The following is a 20,466-nucleotide window of genomic DNA, read 5'->3' on the forward strand; positions in this document are numbered from 1 at the left end:
TGTGTGGAAACACTGTCATGCTCCATGAGCACACACTCAACAGTCTGACTGGTTCACTGGCTGACTGGCTGGCTGCTTCACTGTAATTGGTGGAAGCACTGTCAGGGTCCTTAATAACATACGTTCAACCAGTCGACTGGCTGACTAAGTGAGGCGTTAGGATTTCGGTTGGGTTGGGCTCTAAACTGACTGGTTGTCTGCATGTTAACTAGTTAGCTGGCTGGCTGGTTAACTTGTGCTTAGCACAGGAGAAAAAAAATGTTATGGGTGAGGCTGATGTTTTCCAGAAATAAAGGCACTTTCTGATGGACAGGATAAAAAAATCTCAAATGAAGATGTGTCAGGACAGTGTGTGGAAGCTAGAATAGCCACTGATGCATTTCAGCTGTCAAGGTCTTCAGCAGAGCATGTTTTTGTTTGGCTGGGTGGTCATTTGGGTATGATGGACTGGTTGGCCTGTCTAACTGATTCACTGACTGTCAGAGGTTGTCTATGGTGTTCACCCACAGGTTCAGCCGTTTTCAAAGTTCAGGTATGGCTGCACACCAAATATTGTAAAGTTATGCTTTATTTCTACATAAATTCATCTCATAAGAAAATTACATATTTCACATAAGGTTGGGTATCAAACCGTACTTTTAAGGGTACTGTCCACATTACGTCAATACTACTAAGTACAGATTCACATTAAAACAATCAGTGCTAAATTACCATAGCTAGGTTTGGGTATCGGACTCTGTACTTTTAAAGGAATTGACCAAAAATTCATCTGTACTATTGAGAACAGATTAATTTTAAATCAGTCCCAATTTTCAGTAACTTGGATTGGGTAACAAACCTGATACTTTTAGGGGTACCAACCAAATGACATCAGTACTACTGTGTACAGATTCACATTAAATCAATCTGTGGCAAATTTCAGTACCAAGGCTTTGGCATACTGGACTCTGTACTTTAAAGGGTACAGACCAAAAAGTTTGTTGGTACTACAGAGAGTGAATTCAATTAAATCAATAAGTGCCAAATTTTGGTAACTAGGACTGGGTATTGAACTTGGTACTGTCAATGGTGCCAACTGAATTCCATCAGTACCACTGAGTACTGATTCATGTTAATTCGTTCAGTACCAAATATTGGTACCAGGGAGCACATTTGGGTGAGAGACTATGGTGAACCAAAAGCTGGTGAGGTTAACATGTCTAACCTGAGGAAGCGCCAGATTAAACACAGTCTTAAAGCTGAGGAGTCTGCCATGTTTGATAGTCCCCACGCAACAGCCACAGTGAGGTATTGATCTTCATCGACGTGTCAGGCAATTAATTAGCTTGTTGGATATGTTGTTGTTGGAAATAACGGGGGTTTTTCACAGTCTTGGCTGACAGTGACTTAACATTTTCACTAGTGTTAGTGTACTAGTGTCAGTACTTAACCCTGCTCCACACCCAGCAGGTGTTGCCCCATGGTTTACATATTTCATATAGGTTTCATGTTGAATTGTTGATGAATTTACTGTTACAAGCTGATTTGTTTGCTGTCAGACCTTACAGCAAATTACAGTTTTTGAAGAGTTAACTGGATCAGTTTTCCACACTGAAAAACACAATTTGGCGCACGGTATGAAGATCTGAGGGCTTCTCCAGGGAGACCTGGATCTGGGAGTCCTCAGTGAAATGTCGGCTAATGCCAGTGCTGCCAGACTGTAGCACAGTCGGGGAATGGATTAGTAAAACTTTTGTGATTACAATTTTTTTTTAACTTTATTCTACCTGCTAATAGTACATACTGATAATTAAATGATATTCCACAACAAAAAACATCTAATGTGAGGCTTCCTGCTGGCTCAGTAGTCTACAGTGTGTGCCTGCAAGTAATTTCAGTGATTAGCATAACTTCAACCAGAGTGAAGGAACTAATCAGTGAAATCACCTACCTTTGTTTTTATGTTGGAAAGTCAACCTGCATACACTCAGTCCTCCACTGCACAGTCAAATAACCTTGCCTATGAAATGCTGTAATGAAAATGATCTTTAGCTGTGCTGCTTGTTTGCATATAACACCTATTAGCAACACTGCAACAGTTTACTGAGAGAATGTGCACAAATTACAACCACTTCAGACTAAATACTGAATAATATCAACACCCCAAGCCAAATGTGTTTTGCTCCAAATTGGCTCATATCTTTGACATATTTCTGGTGTAAAATCCAAACTGTTGCAGGCAGTTCTGTCAACATTGCTTATAACCAACAGGCAGAATGAACTTTTAAGACAGTGATGACCTTTTGCTCACCCTGAACACTTTCAGAATAAGCTTTTCAGTTGTAGATAATTTTGTGTACACCATATATATGCATGATACAAACAGATATCAAGTAAGTGGCAATGCCAACATAGGCCAACATATTAGGTCACTGAAGAGATGAGACCAAGAGTCTACAGCCACACTGCATCTCAGTGAAGCTGTATTTGATTTATAATGCGGGCACTTGGGCACACCTGATAGGTTAGGGGCAGGGCAAAATACCACTTGTGCCTCTGGCAGATTTGGACACACCTTGAATAAATTAAATCCATTGTGCTTCACACTTTCCACTTGTGCTTTAGATCAGTGTAAGATAGGGCCCTCTATCTCTGTCTCCCTCTGTCTCAATGATGATAATGATAATTCTCAAACAGCAACCAACAAGTCCTGCATAGTATACCTTTAAGGGTACGGGAAAAAAGAACTAAAAACAGTCTCTGAGTTTCCGTGTTGTCTGAAACTAAGACATTAGCATATGAAGTGCTATTTTTATTTTTATTTTTTATTGACATAATTGAATGTGACATTGTTGTCGTTGACCAGAGACAATGATGTCATGTTCGGGTTGAATTGTATTCATGAAAAGCAACACTGGGACCGGATTTGTTTTCATAGCCGTTGTTATTCAAAGATCAGAGAAGAGAAAGAAAAGAGAAAGAACAATGCATGAGAATTGAATGTCAGTCAAGCAAGGCAACCGCTGTGCTCTACAGCACTAATCCCATATTTGCTGAATAAGTTAAACCTCCAATTTTTTGTTTGTTTCTTTTTTTTTCAAATTAAGACAGGTAAGAACTTCCTGAATCAATTTAAGAAAAAGTTTGCAACAAGGGATAATAAATGGCAGTTGAAAATTGTTCAATTTAGGAGTTTAGCAGAAGATTTGAGGGTGAGCGAAGTTGGCACTGGATTTTACTTAATTTGTGATTCATTTATTGTTGCTGTGAGTTGTGTGCAGTTTTACAAGAGCACCAAACACCACAAACAAATTGAGACAAAAGTGATTAGATATAATTATTGATTGCAGTGTTGCAGCGATTTTTCAATGCAGCTTTGACTTGTGGACAAAATATTTTCCTCACCAATAATTTACAGACTGCATGGGAAGTAAAAAATGGAGTAAAACATTAGTGTGAGTTTGAGCAAGCATTCTCAGCAACAAAACAGATTTCATCCAATGAATGTGGCACCTTCATCATCACAGCACAATCTATCAGCAGTAGAATGATGCAGCAGTAATGGTTTCTCTCATTTGAAATTAATGCATTTTCATGATAGAATAATGCATCCAACACAAACAAGATTATCACACAGACAGCCAACAGCTCGACAATTAAGATTCCTCATAAACAGTGTGAAGGTTGTGGGTGGAAACATGCAGAAAATGGGCAAGAATTAATTACCGATCTAAATAACATTGTGATCTTCTGAAATGTTGGTCATACATCAACCTGTGAGCTGATTCAGTTTTCATAAACCTTGAGGGAGATGATGCAGCTGGCGTCAGCACTTTGTACTGTGATTGTTTTGGCAAAATGCAACCTCACCTTCCTCCTTGCTGGAGGACGAACTGCGTCACTGGGTGACTGACCTATAGCTGCTTTCCCCATGGCATCTGTCCTTGCTTTTCTAAAAGGTCTCCTCCCATGATGCTTCCCCCTGAATATTTAGTCTCAGGCTATGCAGAACACATACTGGAGGTTTTCCCTTCCTTATCAAACAGCTGTTTGACATTCAGCTAATTTCTCCCTGAGCTCCTTTCAAAACTTCCAGGTGTTATTAGAATCTCTGCTAAGGGAGCATTTGAGACTTGATTATGTAGGGGAGAATGATGATTCAGTTATCTTTTGTTTTTTAGTTTAATGGCATTTCCTGACATATACTTTTATAGGATTCTTTATCATTTTGAGCACTGATGATATAAAGCAATGACTAATAAATACAGACATGTCCAAATATCTGGGTGCCACCTCATAGCTCTGTCTACAAAAAAGACAAAATAAGACAATTATTACATTGGTTTATTTTCTATTAAAGTTTTAAAGTACAAATAACCATTTAAAATAAGTAATTTCACTGCCGTTGTTGTGTGAGTCTGTCTCAACAACTATCGGACAGATCCCCATGAAATTTGCTAAAATTACACACATCCATGGTCATGAACTTTGGTGAGCCACTTTTCACATCTTAAGTTGGCTAATGTTAGCAAACAAGCCAACTCATGATTTATTTAGGTCAGCTAGTCAGTTATGTAGCATTTTTGCCTACATTAGCTATCAGATGCAACTAGCTAGCTAATGAGTGATGTAGATTAGCCAACTAGTTAGCCAGCACGTGGCTAACATCAGCTATCAAATGTTAATATCAAGCTAACGCTGGATGTAGATTAGCTAGTCGGTTAAGTAGCGTTTTGCTAACTTAGGACATGACTATGTTGCTTTTATAGGGTTTAACCATCTTCAGGAAATTGAGGTTTAATCCTATCTAGAAATCCTAAACCTGTGACCAAGTGTTTTCTGTCCCTCAGCCTACTCAGACTTTAACTGTGGCACTTTCACATTACAAAACACAACTAGTTTGTGCCGCGTCTGTAAGAAATACGTGCAAATCTCAGGAAATGTTCACAATTCAATGGTTGACTTCTTTATCAGCACCCTAAAGTTCCACCAAATCACTCTCGGGATCCTTTAACTTTCCATGTTGAGCCAAATTAGCAAAATTTTAATTTGTCCAATATTTTAGTTCATGTGTAAGTACCTGCAAAACTGTTGATATTCACATCAGCCCCATTTGTGCTCTGTCTTTAGTGCTTATTAGCAAATGTTAGCATGCTAACAGACTAAATCAAGCTGGTTAAAAAAAAAAAAGGGAGGACAGTGTGAAACTAGAGGTTGTATCTGCAGTGGAAGCCCACTTTGCTGACATTGTCATTGCAAACATTTGCTCAGAACATTCTGTTCAAGCTCTGAAAGGCAAAATGTTGCACTCAACTGTTGAAGAGAGGCAAGAGGAACATTTGACAGTCTATTACCCATACCATTACTCTACCCTGCCTTAAGATAATGCCAATAGGTTTTGCTGACCCAGTCTTGCATAGCTAAATACAGTACATTGTTTACCATGGCAACAAGCACCTGCTGCACAGTATGTTTAATAAATGGGATAAAGACGGCCCTCCTGCCTCCTGGGATTGTGTGCATCGCCATGCACGTAAAATCCCATAAAAATGGTTTGTGCCCTGAATGAGGTACATGCCTCCGTGGGGTGCAGGGGTGAAAGTTGTACAAGTTATTGCTTGTCGGGCTGATCAGGGCAGGATCCTGTCAAAGCTGGAGTGGTGGTATTTCCATTTCTACTCATCACACTGAATATCCTTCAGTTTTGCTGCAGTAACTAGGTAACCCTAATCCACAGCCAAAATGAAAATAGGAACCAGTGTCTGTCTGAGAAACCTAGGAGCAGCTCGCTTTAATTTAGTCTATTCAATGCAGACAGAAGCCGCAAACCGGGGAGGAAATGTTTACAACAACAAAGAGGAACAAAGAAGAAGCTCCTAATACTTTATTTAATTATTTTTATCATGTGCGCAAACACAAAAACTGCAGTCACCATTATTAATTGTTAATTATTCATTAGCTCCTCAAAAATGGTTTGAAACTATAAACAGTACATTTTCTGGAGAAATTTAAGTGTGCTCTCGGCTGTAAAATTGCAATTGCCACAGCTGAAATAGCTGAATAACTGAAAGTGGCTGAAGCGGCTTTCAAAATACAAATAAGCCCGAAATAGCAGTGAGATCTTGAAAGCAATGGCAGTTGAAGGAAGTTTAGGTTAAAAGTGTAAGTGAATGATGTATTTGTAAAGACAGATACTCTATATCTGTTTTTATTTATTCTCCTGTTTTTTTGTTTGTGCACTCCAAAGAATATCAATCAAACAGGCTGTTGGGTTGATTTGATAAGAGGACTATTTTCTTGTATTTTCATAAATCATAATTTCATAATTCATGCTTTTTTCTACTCAAGACAACATATATCATTAATCTACAACAATTGTTACCAAGTTACCATCTTCAAAATGCAGTTTATGTTTCAACATAGACAAAAGTCGCACATAGCATAAGTAAGTACAGGAAGCAAAAGAGGAAAAATGTTACGGCTGACAAAGTGGAGGACCCAAATGCAGACACAGGAGGCAGGGGGTAGACTTCAAAAGGTATTTAATGAACAAAAAACCAAACATAAGCTTACATGAATGACGAGGGTGAATCCAAAAACAGGTAGGGAGGAACAAAACCAAAAATCCATAAATCCGAAAACACTGGGAAACACTGACCAAGACGGAGACGAGACGCGAGAGTGACAGAAACAATGAACCGACAAAGGAAGAGGACAAGACACAGGATTAAATACACTAGGAAGGGGAAGGAAAACAAGACACAGGTGAGGGCAATCAGGAACAGGTGAAAACAATCAGAGATCACAAAGGGAAGGGAACACAGACAAAGACAGGAAGTAAAACCAAAACACATGAGGGAGGAACAGAAACTATCAAAATAAAACAGGAAACAACCAACCAGAATCCCAAACCATGACAGTACCCCCCCCTTAAGGGACGGATCCCAGACGTCCCTTCATAAACTAAATCAAAACTCAGTCCAAAAAAAAAAAAAGAGTCCAAGAGGAGCAGGGTGGGCGGAGGGGGTCCGGAGGAGGGCAAAACAAAAATCAGTCACGATCTCAGGCACCCAGCCTGGCAACAAGGATCAGAAGTCCGAGTTCATAGGCCCCGGGGACTGGACAGGGGTCAGACATGAAGGCTTGAGGGCCAGGCCGAAGCGAAGGCGAGAAGCAGAAGACCTCAGGCGGACGGCCTGAGTGCGGGGCAGAGGCGAAGCAGGAGACCTCAGGCGGACGGCCTGAGTGCGGGGCAGAGGCGAAGCAGGAGACCTCAGGCGGACGGCCCGAGTGCGGGGCAGAGGTAGGGACCTCAGGCGGACGGCCCGGGTGCGGGGCAGAGGTAGGGACCTCAGGCGGACGGCCCGGGTGCAGGGCAGAGCAGGAGCAGAGCCCTTCTTGAGGCCGGCGACGAAGGCGAAGGCAGAGCCCCTCTGGAGACGGGCGACGAGCAGGAGGCCGACGGCGAGGGCTAGACCACTCTGGAGACGGGCGACGAACAGGAGGCCGACGGCGAGGGCTAGACCACTCTGGAGACGGGCGACGAGCAGGAGGCCGGCGGCGAAGGCAAGACCTCTCTGGAGACGGGCGACGAGCAGGAGGCCGGCGGCGAAGGCGGGACCCCTCTGGCGGACGAGCAGGAGGCCGGCGGCGAAGGCGGGACCCCTCTGGCGGACGAGCAGGAGGCCGGCGGCGAAGGCGGGACCCCTCTGGCGGACGAGCAGGAGGCCGGCGGCGAAGGCGGGACCCCTCTGGCGGACGAGCAGAAGGCCGGCGGCGAAGGCGGGACCCCTCTAGCGGACGAGCAGGCGGCCGGCTGTGCTGGCGAAGACGGAGGTGGAACTCCTGTGGCAGTTGAGGCGACAACTCCAACGGCAGCCCAGCCACAGCAGGAACTGGAGGCTGTGGCGATGGCTGTGGCGATGGCTGTGGCGATGGCTGTGGCGATGGCTGTGGCGATGGCTGTGGCGATGGCTCAGCCGGAGCAGGAGGAGGTGAAGATGGAGGTGGCGGCTGCGGCAGTGGCAGCGGCCCAGCCGCAGCAGGAGCAGGGACTGGCGAAAACTGCAGTGGAGGCTGCGGCGGCCGCCCAGCCGGAGCAGGAACTGGAGACGGTGGCTGCGGCGGTGGCCCAGCCGGAGCAGGAACTGGAGACGGCTGCGGCAGCAGTGGTGGCTGCGGCCCAGCCGGAGCAGGAACTGGAGACGGCTGCGGCCCAGCCGGAGCAGGAACTGGAGACGGCTGCGGCAGCAGCGGTGGCTGCGGCCCAGCCGGAGCAGGAACTGGAGACGGCTGCGGCCCAGCAGGAGCAGGAACCGGAGACGGCTGCGGCCCAGCCGGAGCAGGAACTGGAGATGGCTGCGGCTGCAGCGGCGGCGGCCCAGCCGGAGCAGGAACCGGAGACGGCGGCTGCGGCGGTGGCCCGGCCGGAGCAAGAACCGGAGACGGCTGCGGTTGCCGCGGCAGCGGCCCAGCCGGAACAGGAACTGGAGACGACCCAGCCAGAACAGGAACTGGAAATGGCTGCGGCAGCGGCGGTGGCTGCGGCCCAGCCTGAGCAGGAACTGGAGATGGCTGCGGCAGCGGCGGTGGCTGCGGCCCAGCCGGAGCAGGAACTGGAGATGGCTGCGGCAGCGGCGGTGGCTGCGGCCCAGCCGGAGCAGGAACTGGAGAGGGCTGCGGCAGCGGCGGTGGCTGCGGCCCAGCCGGAGCAGGAACTGGAGATGGCTGCGGCAGCGGCGGTGGCTGCGGCCCAGCCGGAGCAGGAACTGGAGATGGCTGCGGCAGCGGCGGTGGCTGCGGCCCAGCCGGAGCAGGAACTGGAGAAGGCTGCGGCAGCGGCGGTGGCTGCGGCCCAGCCGGAGCAGGAACTGGAGATGGCTGCGGCAGCGGCGGTGGCTGCGGCCCAGCCGGAACACGAGGAGATGATGGCGGCGACCCAGCCGGAACACAAGGAGATGATGGCGGCGACCCCACCGGGACACGAGGAGATGGTGGCGGCAGCCCCACCGGGACACGAGGAGATGGTGACGGCGGCCCCACCGGGACACGAGAAGATGGTGGCGGCAACCCAGCTGGAAGAGAAGATAGCTGCGGCGGCCCCACCGGGACAGGAGGCAATGGTGGCGGCGGCCCCACCAGAAGAGGAGGCGATGGTGGCGACGGCCCCACCGGGACAGGAGAGATGAAGGCTGGGTTACAGGACAGTGGAGGCTCAGGAAAGCTGGGCAGCTGAGGCTCAGGAAAGCTGGGCAGCTGAGGCTCGGGAACGCTGGGCAGCTGAGGCTCGGGTACGCTGGGCAGCTGAGGCTCGGGTACGCTGGGCAGCAGAGGCTCGGGAACGCTGGGCAGCTGAGGCTCGGGAACGCTGGGCAGCTGAGGCTCGGGAACGCTGGGCAGCTGAGGCTCGGGAACGCTGGGCAGCTGAGAGGCACGACGCCGGCGGGAGCCACGCCCGCGTCCGGGAGGCCCCCCAGCAAACGACTCCGGGGCCGGGTCAGGCAGGCAACCGGCAGGCTTGAGGCCTGTAGATGGAGGGCCAGCCAACCCAGATGCCGGAGTGGGGGGAGGGCCAGCAGGCTGAGCAGGTGGTTCTTGGCTCGCAGAGTCCAATAGATCGAGGTAGATCTGTAATTCCCTCTTCATGTCACCCAGTCCAATTAGGAGCTGAGCAATTGGGGGGAAAATCCAAAGTCTGGGTCTAGACGACACGGTCTTTTCAACTAAAGAATAAACAAAAAGCTTACGTCTGGGATCCGTGCATCCCTGGATGGCTGAGAGGAGCTGGCCACTCTCCTCAACAGTCTTCTTAAGTTCCTCTGCCAGCTCCACTGACACAGAAAAATCTGCTGGGTCCATGTCTGGTCGGTTCATTCTGTTACGGCTGACAAAGTGGAGGACCCAAATGCAGACACAGGAGGCAGGGGGTAGACTTCAAAAGGTATTTAATGAACAAAAAACCAAACATAAGCTTACATGAATGACGAGGGTGAATCCAAAAACAGGTAGGGAGGAACAAAACCAAAAATCCATAAATCCGAAAACACTGGGAAACACTGACCAAGACGGAGACGAGACGCGAGAGTGACAGAAACAATGAACCGACAAAGGAAGAGGACAAGACACAGGATTAAATACACTAGGAAGGGGAAGGAAAACAAGACACAGGTGAGGGCAATCAGGAACAGGTGAAAACAATCAGAGATCACAAAGGGAAGGGAACACAGACAAAGACAGGAAGTAAAACCAAAACACATGAGGGAGGAACAGAAACTATCAAAATAAAACAGGAAACAACCAACCAGAAGGAACTGGAGACGGCGGCTGCGGCGGTGGCCCAGCCGGAGCAGGAACTGGAGACGGCTGCGGCAGCAGTGGTGGCTGCGGCCCAGCCGGAGCAGGAACTGGAGACGGCTGCGGCCCAGCCGGAGCAGGAACTGGAGACGGCTGCGGCAGCAGCGGTGGCTGCGGCCCAGCCGGAGCAGGAACTGGAGACGGCTGCGGCCCAGCAGGAGCAGGAACCGGAGACGGCTGCGGCCCAGCCGGAGCAGGAACTGGAGATGGCTGCGGCTGCAGCGGCGGCGGCCCAGCCGGAGCAGGAACCGGAGACGGCGGCTGCGGCGGTGGCCCGGCCGGAGCAAGAACCGGAGACGGCTGCGGTTGCCGCGGCAGCGGCCCAGCCGGAACAGGAACTGGAGACGACCCAGCCAGAACAGGAACTGGAAATGGCTGCGGCAGCGGCGGTGGCTGCGGCCCAGCCTGAGCAGGAACTGGAGATGGCTGCGGCAGCGGCGGTGGCTGCGGCCCAGCCGGAGCAGGAACTGGAGATGGCTGCGGCAGCGGCGGTGGCTGCGGCCCAGCCGGAGCAGGAACTGGAGAGGGCTGCGGCAGCGGCGGTGGCTGCGGCCCAGCCGGAGCAGGAACTGGAGATGGCTGCGGCAGCGGCGGTGGCTGCGGCCCAGCCGGAGCAGGAACTGGAGATGGCTGTGGCAGCGGCGGTGGCTGCGGCCCAGCCGGAGCAGGAACTGGAGAAGGCTGCGGCAGCGGCGGTGGCTGCGGCCCAGCCGGAGCAGGAACTGGAGATGGCTGCGGCAGCGGCGGTGGCTGCGGCCCAGCCGGAACACGAGGAGATGATGGCGGCGACCCAGCCGGAACACAAGGAGATGATGGCGGCGACCCCACCGGGACACGAGGAGATGGTGGCGGCAGCCCCACCGGGACACGAGGAGATGGTGACGGCGGCCCCACCGGGACACGAGAAGATGGTGGCGGCAACCCAGCTGGAAGAGAAGATAGCTGCGGCGGCCCCACCGGGACAGGAGGCAATGGTGGCGGCGGCCCCACCAGAAGAGGAGGCGATGGTGGCGACGGCCCCACCGGGACAGGAGAGATGAAGGCTGGGTTACAGGACAGTGGAGGCTCAGGAAAGCTGGGCAGCTGAGGCTCAGGAAAGCTGGGCAGCTGAGGCTCGGGAACGCTGGGCAGCTGAGGCTCGGGTACGCTGGGCAGCTGAGGCTCGGGTACGCTGGGCAGCAGAGGCTCGGGAACGCTGGGCAGCTGAGGCTCGGGAACGCTGGGCAGCTGAGGCTCGGGAACGCTGGGCAGCTGAGGCTCGGGAACGCTGGGCAGCTGAGAGGCACGACGCCGGCGGGAGCCACGCCCGCGTCCGGGAGGCCCCCCAGCAAACGACTCCGGGGCCGGGTCAGGCAGGCAACCGGCAGGCTTGAGGCCTGTAGATGGAGGGCCAGCCAACCCAGATGCCGGAGTGGGGGGAGGGCCAGCAGGCTGAGCAGGTGGTTCTTGGCTCGCAGAGTCCAATAGATCGAGGTAGATCTGTAATTCCCTCTTCATGTCACCCAGTCCAATTAGGAGCTGAGCAATTGGGGGGAAAATCCAAAGTCTGGGTCTAGACGACACGGTCTTTTCAACTAAAGAATAAACAAAAAGCTTACGTCTGGGATCCGTGCATCCCTGGATGGCTGAGAGGAGCTGGCCACTCTCCTCAACAGTCTTCTTAAGTTCCTCTGCCAGCTCCACTGACACAGAAAAATCTGCTGGGTCCATGTCTGGTCGGTTCATTCTGTTACGGCTGACAAAGTGGAGGACCCAAATGCAGACACAGGAGGCAGGGGGTAGACTTCAAAAGGTATTTAATGAACAAAAAACCAAACATAAGCTTACATGAATGACGAGGGTGAATCCAAAAACAGGTAGGGAGGAACAAAACCAAAAATCCATAAATCCGAAAACACTGGGAAACACTGACCAAGACGGAGACGAGACGCGAGAGTGACAGAAACAATGAACCGACAAAGGAAGAGGACAAGACACAGGATTAAATACACTAGGAAGGGGAAGGAAAACAAGACACAGGTGAGGGCAATCAGGAACAGGTGAAAACAATCAGAGATCACAAAGGGAAGGGAACACAGACAAAGACAGGAAGTAAAACCAAAACACATGAGGGAGGAACAGAAACTATCAAAATAAAACAGGAAACAACCAACCAGAATCCCAAACCATGACAAAAAAGTTGAACAAGGTGCCAAGTTTGCTTATCTGTTGGAGCATAAAGCAAGAAGGGGCAGGACTTGGGAAGGGCTACCAATATCAATAATATAATATACAGAATAATAGCTAATCATGAACAAATTCTCATAGCTTATGCATTCCTAAATATTTGATAAGACTTTCACTTCCCCATATTTGCTTTCTCATTTCACTCTGTGGGAATATATCACATGCTGTGCTTCAATATATGAGTCATTCTGAGTAACGTATTGAAGACTAGAAATGAAATAAATAAAGTTACCTTCAAGGTGAATGTCAGCTTCATCTGAACACATCGCTGTAGGCTAAAAGATGTCGATGGTTGTTTGGTTGTTTTTGATCTCAGTCTTTATCATATCAACATCTGTTCCAGGCATTTACTTATATATTTTTCGGGAAACTTTTTAGTCCAACAAAACTCAAAACGCTGTAAGTTTATAGCCAACAGGATGGTCTAAATATAACTGCAGGCACCAACCGACTCAGACCCAGAACCTAACAATAAACAAGATAAGGCTCAGACACGTCACAGCCCTGTAGCTAATATTGATGCCCCCCAGCTATCTTATTTGGGTTTCCTCACATCTTGAGAAGATATAATCAGACTTATTGTAAACAGGATATTATGTTTACATGCAGCAACACCAAAACGGAATACTTGAGTATCCAGAATATTAACAGGATATTGATGTGCAGAGAAACGCACTCTGTCACAGCTGATCAAACATTCTCTATTGCGGGGCGGCACAGCTCTCTGCACTATGTTCAGTGGTACTAACAAAACTACTGCACCCAGAAGTCATTTTCAGAGGCAATGAGCCTGCAGAAGACAGAACAGGCTCCACTTCAGCTTTCACTGCATGTGACAGAAAACTCTCAAACAGAGCTTTTTAAACAACATTTTGACTTTGTAACATTATAAGTCTCCTTTTACGTTTCCCACTCCATCCTTCCCTACAATACACTTCTTTTTGTTATTTTTGGAGAGTCGGACAGGGGTTGTGAGGCATAGATAGCAGGTCAGCTGTATAGGCCACATAAAAGTGCCATACATAATGTGAAAGATGGAAGCTTGAAGATTAATTTAAGATGCTGTCCAGTGCTCTGTGTCAGTTCTTTCTTGTCATAAATCTGCAATAAACATTATGTTTTCTTTTGGCCCCTATTCACATCTATACCTATTCATGACTATCAATAAGTACCTCATTAACCCCACTTTAGAACTAACCCTTTAAGACACGAAGACCGAACTTGAGGAACACCACAGAAAAAGTCATGCTTTAATTTGGTTTCAAAATCTTTTGACCACTTATAATCAATATACGGAGGAAAGAGGTGCATTCTGTAAATTCCCTAGGTCTTTAGTTTGTGGATGTGAAGTTTCATGAGGCTGTGAGCATCTAATAGGTCTACAACTGCATCGGATTGGCATGGAACTCTTGGGTACCCATAGAACATATTTAAATTCATATATCTTGATGTGAGAGGTCATGAGACCCCTTTTGAAAATACTAGTTTTTCACTCACCGGAATTCACCCTTCGCTAAGCCCCGCCCTGAGAGGCATCGTCATCGACCCACTTTGATTCTGCATCAGCCCACATCGTTCTCCCACAGAACAAATGCAGATGCAGTGATATCTAACAAGGTTGGAGGCGACTGAAGTTACTGAAGCTAGTAAACTAGTGTTAGTGAGATGGACATGGTAACGTCTGCAGATTATGTTAGAGCAGATGAAAACAGAGTTTAATCCATTCACCATACCTGAGCTTTGTTGAGAGAGTACAAAAAAGGCATCACCGTCCAGACCGGTGACGCCTTTTTTCCAAACCGTCCTCCTTCAACATGTAGAGAAATGGAAAGCTTGACAGCTCTAGTTATGGTTGCTAAGCTGTGACTGGACAGTTGTTGTTTGGAGGTGGGGCTTAGCGAATAGTCGATTAAGTCTAAGTTTGGAGCATCATTAAGCCAACTTTCCTAGCGCGAGATGCTTGGTACAAATGGATACGTTAGGTCCTCTAGTTTCATATGAGACCAGTATCTTCACTCTCGCTTTTAAAACGAACCAGCTACACCCTCTGAAAGAGAGTAATGGTGGCCAGAGTTTAAGAGGTTAAATGAATACTTATAATAAATCATTTTAGCTGTGGACAGGAGGGGGCTTGAGGTCATCTTAATCTTTCAAAATAAAGGTATTATGCTAAACTGCTGTCAACAGTAGTGACAACTCAGATTCTGTATCCAGTAAAGTTTATCAGCATCCTTGAGTAGTGGTAATTTTTCAAGACATCTCTGATACATAAAGCCTCCTATGTTATCCACATTGATTTTCTCATCACCGTTGATCCCCGCGCTGATACTGGCAGCGTTGTCTACTTCCAGTATTTGGCTGAGCTTTAAGTAAATTCATCCCCCACTGAGCAAAACGCTACATTTCTATGACTCATCTGCTGGACAGAGCGAGAAGAGACAGAGGGAAGAATAGGGGCCAGAGAGGAGACATAAAGAAAAGGAAGTAGGAGAAGAGGGAAAAGGAAGGAAACTGTGATTATGAAGGAAGAGAAAAGGGAAGGTAATAGTGAGCGAGGGAGAAAAGGAGTGAGGAGAGAGGTGCTTCGGGAGCTGAACATTATTTAGACTAAATGAGGTCAAGACCTTGAGATATACACTGAATCACAAATGTAGTTGCTCACATTTGCAGCTCGCTCTGTGTTTACGTACGTGTGCAGGCTGTTTGTGTGTGTGTGTGCTGGCATGTGTCCATGTAGTCAATAGAATACCAACCAGGTCAATGTCATTTTTACTCAATTTAAAACCTTATTTGAACAATAAGACTGGTTTATTCAAGGTAATGTGTTAGTCTAATGTCTCATACAAATACATATACCTCCATCACTCTCCTACCACTTTCCTCTCTCTACACTCTTAGAAATAAAGGTGCTAGAACCATATAGGATTTTTGGCTCCATCTTCTACGGGTATTAACAAGAACCCACCGAGGGTGTTCTATTAAAACCCTTTCGTATTCCAAGGATTTCATCTAGAACCCACCGAGGGGACTCTAGTGAGAACCCTTCTTATATTTCAAGGGTTTTATCTGGAATACATCCAGGGGGCTCTGTCAAAAACCTTTTTATATTACAAGGGGTTCTACCCAGGACCCTTTTATATGCCAAAAGTTAGATAGAACCCATCCAGGGGATCTAAAAATACTCTTTTTTATAATGTTTTCACCTACAAACCTCTTCCTCTTTAGGTCCTCTTAGGGTCCTACAAAGAACCTACAGAAATTCTACAGATGAGGCAAAAACCCGAGAACACAATTAAAATGACTTGATTAAGGGGATTCCAGATACAGATACATCTAAGACTACTATTTGAACCATGGATAACCATTTCAGTATTTGAGGGTGAGGATCTTTAAACACACACATTTTCAACAATCCTTGAAGAACTCATCCCTCCAAAAAGGGTTATTTGAATGAAAAGGGTCCTTAATGGAAGCCTTAGTCTTTCGAACCCTTTCTCTAAAAAAGGTTTGATCAGAAGCAGATGGTTTTTGTTAAAACGTCAGCCCTTCAGGGAAAACCCTTATTTATAAGCGTGTATCTCTTTCCTCCTCTATTTTTACGGGATAATAAGGTCACTAAAAAGCCGACCTTACGTTGAACACACCTTCCTGCATCTTTGCTCCAATCAGCCACCCCCTGCAGGTCGCCTTGGAAACAGACCGCCAATGGGAGAGCAGATCAGGGAGCAAAGGTGTTCTGCTAGTGTGGACTGCTACATCACTGTCTAAACACTGCACACACACACACAGAGGCACATTTAGTGTTTTTTTTGTAACAATGACAGCACACAAACACAGCGCTGTAGACCCATTTTGATTGTTCAATATGCAGCCATTATTGTTTTCATGTTTGTGAATGGCTTCAAACGAAGGTGAGACTCATGAGACTCATGAAGGGAGAACAATCTGAGGTGCACCTCTGCGTTTAGCTACAAGCCTGACACAACAAAGCCCTGTCAGAGTGGGTGGGTGCCGGTGTGAGGTTTTCATTTCGACGACAAATACAAAACTATCTACCTTGATATTGTTATACCCAAGCAACAGAGGGAGCTGGAAATTCAATTTCAGTGATCACAATCTCACTTATGTTAACCCTCAGCCCCATAATGGAGACACAGCTGTGACTGTTTTTCCTGTTGTAGTTGTAATGTTTGAAGATGTGCATTAAAATAGTGTCAATACACCCCTGAAACCATGAAACTTTAGGCTAACCTTGTGGTTGTCATTGAAGATGCCTGACATTCTGTGTGTGTGTGTGTGTGTGTGTGTGTGTGTGTGTGTGTGTGTGTGTGTGTGTGTGTGTGTGTGTGTGTGTGTGTGTGTGTGTGTGTAAGTGTGTCCATTGATTCAAGTGCTCTATTTTGGAGCAAACTACCACAGCGCTGTTCTGCTCCACTTACACCAACACCTGTTTTCTCTGTCTGTTCCAACTATTTGCTCAATGTCCGTGCTTTCTCTGCCTCTCTGTCTGTCTGTCTGTCTGTCTGTCTGTCTGTCTGTCTGTCTGTTTTGCACAAAAGAATAACCCATTCTTTATTTTTTTTTCTTGCTCTCTTTGTCTCTAGTTGATGGGGTTTATCTACGCCTGCTATGTGGTCAAGCTCATTTCAGAAGAAGAGGATAGCTGTAAGTACACAGTCACACACATCCACTCACACATGCACACACACGCACACACCAAAAGAAAAACATAAATAAAAATAAATAGGTGTCTATATTCATCCTGTTGTAAAAAAAAATCACAGTTTTTCAATCAATGCACTGTTCACGAAGCTGCTTCTGTTGTTATGCCCAGGGCACAAATATGCAAGTGGCTGGTAGATTTGATTCAGTCACCAGTCAAAAACAATGGCAATCTGTTGAGTTGCAAGTAAAATTTGAACATTCACTGGTCATTTTCACCAGCACACAAAACAATTAATTTCGCACCCTAATTACGGCAGTCAAGCTTTTCATTCTAGCTTGGTACATAGGCACTTTAAAATCAGGCCCATAGCTACCACTGAGGTCATGTCATCAGTATTTTATCTACATTTTTGCTTTTTTTTAGGCCTATATTTTTTTTTTAATTAAATAAATTAATTAATTTACTTAAAGTGATGAATTGACTTATAATCCTCTGTCAATCAAAAATGAACTTTTTATCTTTCTCACAGAAGAAGGAGGAGGACACAATTTGTTTTCTTTTTGTGCAGTATTTCAAAATTTACCATGACTTCACTCACCATGGTAAAGTATTAGTACTATGATTTTCTGAGACAAAGTTACTGAGAACCCAATTTTATCAGAACAGTTACCATGGTCAGAACACATGAAGCAGGACTTTTTTATTTCATTGATAGTAACACTGGATATTAGATGATAGATTGACTTCTGAACTGGAAATGTTTTTCACTTCAGAAATCTGGTCACTTTAATTGGGAGTATAGTTGGTTATAATTGGTTTGGATGGTTTATGTTTGTGTGGCTGCTGCTTCTGAGTCAGATTTGTGAAGTAAATTCAATTTGTGCCTTTGTTTCTCTCCACCCCTCTTCCCTGGCTTGTCCGCTTGTTCATTCTCTTTGTAACGAAGCAGCAGGTTTGAATGAAGCCATCGTGGACTGTGGGGCCTTTACTGACCCTTTAAACAGAATTCAAAGTGAAACTTGTTGCCTCCAGCTTTTTGCAACCAGCAGCTCATTCATTTACAGTAACACATGGCGCAAGGGACAAAAGAGAGTGTGAAGGACGAGGTAGATTCATGCAAGATCAATGTTGTCTTTCATTCATACGTCTTTGCCACATATTCAACCACTTTCAACTATCATCACAAAGCAACAGCCACAGAGAACTTCTAAAAAGTGATGAGGGAAAGAACAAAAGATGATCACCCACTCATTCATACGTCATGTCTCTTTATTCAATCTTTTATACGTCCATCAATTCAGCCATGTTGATTGAAGGGTGCAGCTTCCACAGTAAAGGGCGACACTGACTAACATTCACTGAGCACTAAGTGAATTGCAGTTGTAGTACAAAGAGGCAAATCAACATGTTAATTCTGTGATTATTGTATTTTGAATGCAGCGCGTGTCTGTGAGCATTAACTTGAATGAGCCCATTTACCTGAGGCCATCAGTTTAGTTATTCCATTAAAGCAGTCGCAGCCGTTCTGCGGGACGATCAATACCCAAGCATGTCTTATTCAACATTGAACTGAGGATGCTGTTTGCTAACACATAAATATTGATAGGTAATAAATGCAGAGGAGATAGTTTGAAGTGCTGAGAGAAGACAAGTTTTCCTGTTTTCCTTCCTACCCATAGTGGAATGGGGATTGACACTGACGGGGGAAATAATTTCCATCTGCTATGAAACTGTGGGTCAACAGCAGACACATACAAGAGCAGCTTCTGTTTCTAAAGGCTCTTTGTGCGATAAAACTACCTCTGTGTTGAATGAGGTCACAGATAAATATTAAATCATCAGATTTTTAAAGTGTAAGAATGGTTACGAGTGATGTAACACTGTATTCATTCCACTTTTTTAAGAGTTTCAGGGGTTATTTTGAAATGGGTATTTTTAACACTCCATTTTAATAAGCTTTGTGATGACAGGACCCCTAAAATGCCACTTGCTCCATGTCTAAATAATTAATGTCTAGCAGTTATTATTTGGCCTTTGCTTAACTGTTGTATTTTGGCCCCTGGCTCTCGATGCTGAACATTCCTGCTTGTTTTGCACCCCGAGACAGAGATTGTTGGATCTACACAACAATTGCAGATGAGAAAGAGCTCGAGGTTAGGACACTTACTTGTTAAATCATTTTTTATTGTCACTGTAGCAACTGAAATCTTTGTCAGAGGCTTAAAAAATATAACATTTATCAATATTCATATTTAAAGGCTGTAAAAGCCCATTTTCTCTTACTGTGAGTGATGGAAATTAGAACAAGCTTGGTTTTAGTAGCTTTCTAACTGGTTTCAAGTGGCTTCAGCTGTACAGTTTACAATGAACATTACAGTATTCCCAGTTTAGCAACATTTGAATTAAAGAAAATAATGGCAGTTCTGTGGTTGTTGGCTGATCAAATCTGTTAGTGAAATCTGATCAAATCACAGTCGTGATGAAACAGATCAGCTGAGTTTTTGAGTGTTTAACTCTTCATAAATAATAACTATGAAGACTTTAAACCTGCAAGGTGAAACTTTTACATATAAATGAATGTCTGTGACATTCAAGCCCTTACTAAATAGAGTTCACACAATGCTGATTAACCCTGACCCTGCTAGGTAAACCTGTAGTTTGCATTATACCTGAGTTTTTAAATCCTGGTGTCTGTGGTGACATTCCTGTGCTGGTGTTACAGGTCATGATGCATTTTATGTCTGCCAGCAATGACTGATCTGCCAGAACTGAAGGGTTGAGCAATTGTTTGTTGTTTAGTCGTGAATATTTAAAGGAGAAATATGTAATATGTTTACTGTACTAAATCCATAGATGAAGCATGCAAAGATGGCAGCTGTTCAGTCCAATGACAGTGCTCACCCAGCACACCCAGCCAAAAAAGTTTTCTAGCTTCCTTGTTTTGAGGCTGAATATAGATGGTAGTGTTTTCTGCTTTGCCCCCGCCTGCAAGGTCCTGCTCGATTTTTAAAATGCAATAACCTACCCCTAAAATGTGGACCAAACTACTTACGGGAAACACACTTTGACACAACACTTGATAAATTACCCTTTTTTCAGAGTGAGAGCCTAATGTTAGCTCTGTGAATTGATTATCAATATCGTTTTGGATATAAGAGAGAAGACAGAAAACCGTTCACTGAAGAGGTCCGCTGAAATTCTCACAATTGCATATTGAATTTTGCTGTGGAAAAAGCTATAGT

The 20,466-nt window shown here is 46.1% G+C and overlaps 1 protein-coding gene across 1 annotated transcript in view; it reads left to right on the plus strand.

Moving 5' to 3' along the window:
- The window catches only part of nkain2 (sodium/potassium transporting ATPase interacting 2), a 116,295-nt gene that overhangs the window by 83,677 nt on the left and 12,152 nt on the right, over window positions 1-20,466 (plus strand). The window contains exon 5 of the mRNA XM_084737450.1: window positions 17,163-17,223. Within this exon, the coding sequence (XP_084593576.1) occupies window positions 17,163-17,223 (61 nt within the window). The remainder of the gene's footprint in view (window positions 1-17,162; window positions 17,224-20,466) is intronic.

This window comes from Lutjanus erythropterus, chromosome 15, assembly GCF_056507025.1.
Source record: "Lutjanus erythropterus isolate fLutEry1 chromosome 15, fLutEry1.hap2, whole genome shotgun sequence".
Lineage (NCBI taxonomy): Eukaryota > Metazoa > Chordata > Actinopteri > Lutjaniformes > Lutjanidae > Lutjanus > Lutjanus erythropterus.